At 38.4% G+C, this 5,573-nt stretch overlaps 1 protein-coding gene across 1 annotated transcript; it reads left to right on the top strand.

Moving 5' to 3' along the window:
- The first annotated feature begins 244 nt into the window (after positions 1 to 244).
- On the top strand, positions 245 to 898 carry LOC106879881 (uncharacterized). The gene has a single exon (XM_014929606.1). The coding sequence runs from the start codon at positions 245 to 247 to the stop codon at positions 896 to 898; it is 654 nt and encodes a 217-aa protein (XP_014785092.1).
- Positions 899 to 5,573: the final 4,675 nt, after the last annotated feature.

The raw sequence follows: 5,573 nt of genomic DNA, 5'->3' as shown, positions 1-5,573 counted from the left end.
ATACAAGCACTTGATACCACAATGAGAGACCTTAGATTGGACTACAACATCTTTGGCAGTGCAACTCTACTTCTTGCAGGAGATTTTTGACAAACTCTGCCTATTATACCCAAGGGAACACCCGCTGATGAACTTAATGCCTGCCTTAAAGACCCTCCTTTTGTTGCATGTCCAATCAAAACAACTCACCATCAACATAAGATCACTCCTACAGACTGGCCAGCCTACAATCCAGTTTTTGGAAATGCTCCTTAAAATCAGCAATGGACAAATTGCATCCAACAATGGATACATTGACACTACCACCATTGACCACACTGTCTCCAGCCCTGATGACTTATGTTCTGCCGTTTACCCAAATCTTACAATGAAATACTTAAAACCAGATTGGCTTTGTGACAGGTTTGTTCTTGCACCTACAAATGCAGCTGTCAACACTCTTATCTACAACTTACTCAGTCAGCTACCGTCTGAAGAATGCTGTTGCAGATCAGTTGATGCTGTAACCAACCTCGATCAAGTTACACACTTTCCAACAGAATTTCTCAACTCCCAAGATACTCCAGGACTTCCTCCTCATGAACTTCATTTAAAAGTCGGTTGCCCTGTCATCCTCCCATGCAATCTAAATGCACCCACACTATGCAATGGAACTTGCATTGTGGTCAAACAAATGATGGACCATGTCACTGAAGCCCAGATTATCATGAAACATACCAAAAACGATACTGTTTACATTCCAAAAATTTCACTAACCCCAACATACTGCCCCTACCCTATGCAGAAACTTCAGTTCCCTCTCAAACTCAGCTTTGCCGTAACAATTAACAAAGCACAAGCTCAGTTGCTGAAAGTTGTTGGATTAGACCTTCGAACATTGTTCTTTTCACATGGATAGTTCTACATCGGTTGTACCAGAGTTGGTTATCCAGACAACTTATTCATCTATGCTCCTGAAGGAAAAACCAAAAATGTCATGTACAAAGTAGCCCAACAGTAGTTATTTCTCTACTGCAGTCTTCACATCTACGCCAAACTGTAGCTGTTAGCAATCAGACTTCCTGCAAGCATTTCATTAATATTTTGCTTCGTTTTCTTGATTGCTGTTATCAGTACATTACCTTCAATGACCCTTCTTACTTCATGGATGCTCATAAGCATGCTCTGACATTCATTTTTGTATATGCCATTGTCCTATTTATGTGTTTGCTATAAAGGTTTGCTTTTCTTTATCATACATGACTTTCATTGAAAAAAAGCTTCAATGCGGTTGTGTCAGGCATTATGAGAAAAATAACTACATGATACAAAACGCTTCAGGTAAGATATAGGATCCCTAATGCCTACTGCAATTGCAACCTCATTTCATGAACTTTCATTAATACTCACTGCTAAACTTGTGTTCAAAAAACTTTATTCATTACCTAAGTTGCTTAATACCATATCATAAACAGCTAACGAAAATGTAATTACACATTTTACATTTATCTACTTGAAACGACTTCTAACTGCAGGCTAATTCAACTTAAACCGTCCACAGGAGTGCACCATTATAATAAATTACCTGTCCAAAGGACAGGTGCATTTGCTAGTAATGTAATAAAACTTTATTTTTCATTTTTTAGATTATTTTCATCATCATCATCATCATCATCATCATCACTTAATGCCTGTTTTCCATGCTGGCATGGGTTGGATGGTTTAACTGGGGCTTGTAAGACCAAGGACCACACCAGGCTCTATTGTCTGTTCTTGCATGGTTTCTATGGCTGGATGCCCTTCCTAATGCCAACCACTCTACAGAGTGTACTGGGTGTTTTTTCTGTGTCATCAGCACCAGTGCTTTTAATATGGCACTAGCATGAGTCACTTAATTTAGTGTTCTCTCAATTGGTTTCAATATATTGATATCATATATCAATATATTTATAAGGTGCAACTGTGGATACAGACTTGGGCATGGCTGCATGGTTAAGAAGTTTGCTTCACAACCACATGGTTTCAAGTTCAGTTCCATTATGTAGCATCATACCAAGTATCTTCTTCGATAGCCCTGGGCTGACCAGAGTCTTGTAAGTGGATTTGGTAAACGAAAACTGAAAGAGGCCTGTTGTGTGTGTGTGTGTATGTATACATACACATAGTGTAAATATTTGTATATATGTGGTGTCTCCTTGTCTTGACATGAAATGCTAGTTGTAAATGAGCGTCTCTGTCATACAAGCAGTGTTGTTCATTTCTAATATTCTTCAAAAATATGCCTGACTATGGGGAAATATTACCTTGTTTAGAGACAGGTGAGGATTGGCAACAGGAAGGGCATCCAGCCTTAGTAAATCTGCCTTGGTAAATTTTATCTGACCCGTGCAAGCATGGAAAGGTGGACATTAAAACATTGCTGCTGCTGCTGCTGCTGCTGATGATGATGATGATGGTGAGGAGGAGGAAATATTGGTTTCAAATTCTGGCACAAGGCCAGTAATTTCAGGCAAGAGGGTAAGTTGATTACATCAACTCCAGTGTACAACTGGTACTTTATTTTATTGGCCTTGAAAGGATGAAAAGCAAAGTTGACCTTGGCAGAGTTTGAACTCTGAATGTAAAGACAGACAAAATGCCACTAAGCATCTTGCCTGGCATGCTAATGATTCTTATAAATTTAAAATAGAGTATTTTAGGTTTGCTAGACAATTTGAGCCAACAATCTTGAAGTGTGTTATATATGGTGGTGTATTTTTCATAACAGTGTATTATATTAGGTAGCATATTATACACATTAGAAATGAGGAAATTTCCTGTCAAGACACCCCAAATATGTGTTTAAAGAATTCTCTATGTTGTTGTTGAACCTGCAGGAAATAGCAGCTAAATGTATCCCAAACCACACACTACTATTTAAAATAAATGAATACATTAGATAATGGAGATCAAGGTACATTACATATGAAAAACAGATGAGATGACCACAGCTGGAATAGCATTGATCATAGATCTGTTGACTCAGGGCTGAGCTGAATCTAATAGACATCTGTAAAGGTAAGGTAAGTGCGCTACATCTGGCATTAAAAATAAATCTGAAGGAAAACAATGACATTAATTTCAATATAAATTGATTTGATTTTCTATTTTCTGTCAGAAGATATCTTTATTTTACATTGATCATCATCAACACTGTCGTCGTCGTCGTTTTTTGTTTATCCTCTCAAAATAATATCTGGTTGAATTTATATTGAACTAGAACTACTGTAATGAAAAGATTGCTTTGCCACGAGGCCAAACAGTACACAGCTTAAGAAAGTTAGTTAAAAATTTCCTCTTTTTTTTTTTTGTTTATCCTCTCAAAATATAAATATCAGGCTGGATTTATATTGAACTGGAACCACTGTGATGAAAAGATCACTTTGCCATGAGGCCGATGCATCCACCCCCATCTCCATCACCTCTGCCCCATATTGAAATTGGTAGTGAAACAATTAAACAATTTTTTTTAAACCTGTATAAAGGCTAATGAACTCTTATGAGGCAACAGCCACCAAAATAACATATACCTGAGTGGCAGAAGCAATTATAACACTTGAACACTCCTTCTAGGAGACAGAAACTAAAAATTAAACCAAGCTTACAGGAATCCTATATCCTAGGGTGGAGATCCTATCAGTGTTGGTGTCATGGGGAAAAAATACTGGTGGTTGTGCAACCTAAAATTCACTAACTCTCATCATGAGCGCTGAAACGTCAAATAAAAATAGAAATTAGAATGGCGTGAATGAGATTAGAACACCTTGTGAAGGTTTCTCGCTTGGCGGGTGCCACACGAGTGAGCAGCGTGGGCCCAGTTGTCATCAAGCAACTACTAAAAGAAGGTGGATGAAAGAAATGAATGTGGTTGTAATGGAGTGCTACTTTCTGGGTAATCTGAGAAATAATAATGAAGTACCTGCTAGGGAATATAGGAAAGGAATGCACAGGGCATGGAGTGACAGAGGCCTATTTGAATTAAGTGAACACAATCTGTGTGACAGAGCTAGAGCCATTAGAAAGAATGAATGGTTATCTCCAATTGAACTAGAAAGCATTAAGAGATGGGTGTTTAGGGATAGTAAGACCAGTGGTGAACGGAAGGATGAAGAAGAGAATGGAGATGGTGAAACTATGGCAGTGGAGTTAAGGGAAGAAAACAAGCATGAGGCTAAGATTATTGATCAGGGAAGCGATGAGAGAACTGAGGAACAGATATCCATTTTCTGGTGAACATAGCTTTCATATGGGATTTAAAGAAAGCAGACAGAAAGAAACTCAATGAATGGGTCCAGAAGATGAATGATATCATCACTGACAACACCACAGACATCAACAATCTGATAATTGCAATCGTGATCTTTATAGCCCAGAAGTTAAGTTTGAAAACCAAAGGTAAATGTCAACATAACCTGAAGGAACCATGGTGGTAAAGGATAATAACACAGTCTATTAACGAGACCAGAAAGCATATTAATATTCTGGAACGGGAAAAGAGAAATGAAGTTCAGCAAGAGAAATATGTTGAGCTAGAGAGGAAGTATAGGCTGAAGAGAAAGGGAATCAATGTTGTGATTGAGGAATTAAAACAGAGATTGAAAGCTAAAGCACATAAACTAAAGAGACATGAATAGAGAATTGAGGAATACAGATTAAACAGGCTTTTTGAACAAAGTCAGAAACGAATCTATCAGGAACTGGAAAGAAAAAGGTGAAAAAGCCGTGCCAGATGCTGAAGAAAGCAAAAGATTCTGGGAAAACATATGGTCTTAGGAGAAACAACACAAAACTGAAGCAGAGTGGTTAAAGACACTCAAAGAGGAGAGTATCAGCAGGAGGATTTGAGAATAACCAAGGAGATGATTAGAGATCAGTGCAGGAAAATTCCTAACTGGAAAGTGCTTGGCCCAGGGATTTTGGCTTAAAAACTTGACAGCTCTGCACAGGAGAATTATGAGACAGCTGGACGAAATACTGAGTAGTGACATCCAAATACCAGCCTAGATGGCAAAAAGAAGAATGGTACTATGCCAGAAGGACCCAAGTAAAGGGAATGTGGTTGGATATTTCCAACCAATATCTTGTTTGCCTCTGATGTGGAAACAGATGACGGACATCATATCAAACAGCATCTATAAGTACCTAGATAAGAACAAGTTACTACCAGTGGAACAAAAAGGGTGTAGACGTAAGAGCAGAAGAACAAAGGATCAATTACTAATCGATAAGACTATTCTGGCTAATTGCAAGAAGAGACACAAAAAATTGGCAGTGCATGGGTGGATACAGGAAAGCATATGACATGGTCCCACTTTCATGGATTATTGAATGCCTTAAACTGCTTAAAGTCTCCCGCAATATCCTGAAGGTAATACAAAACTCAATGACAACATGGCAAACTGAACTCACAGCATGGGGAGATAAGCTGGGGGAAGTAAATATCAAAAGAGGAATCTTTCAAGGGGACAGTCTGTTGCCTCTCCTATTTGTTGTCTGCATACTGCCACTAACAAACATTAAAAAAAAGATGCATGTAGGGTACATGCTAAGCAGGG

This window comes from Octopus bimaculoides, chromosome 5 (assembly GCF_001194135.2).
Source record: "Octopus bimaculoides isolate UCB-OBI-ISO-001 chromosome 5, ASM119413v2, whole genome shotgun sequence".
Lineage (NCBI taxonomy): Eukaryota > Metazoa > Mollusca > Cephalopoda > Octopoda > Octopodidae > Octopus > Octopus bimaculoides.
The sequence above is the reverse complement of the archived record's forward strand: the minus strand, read 5'-3'. Positions and strand labels throughout refer to the sequence as shown.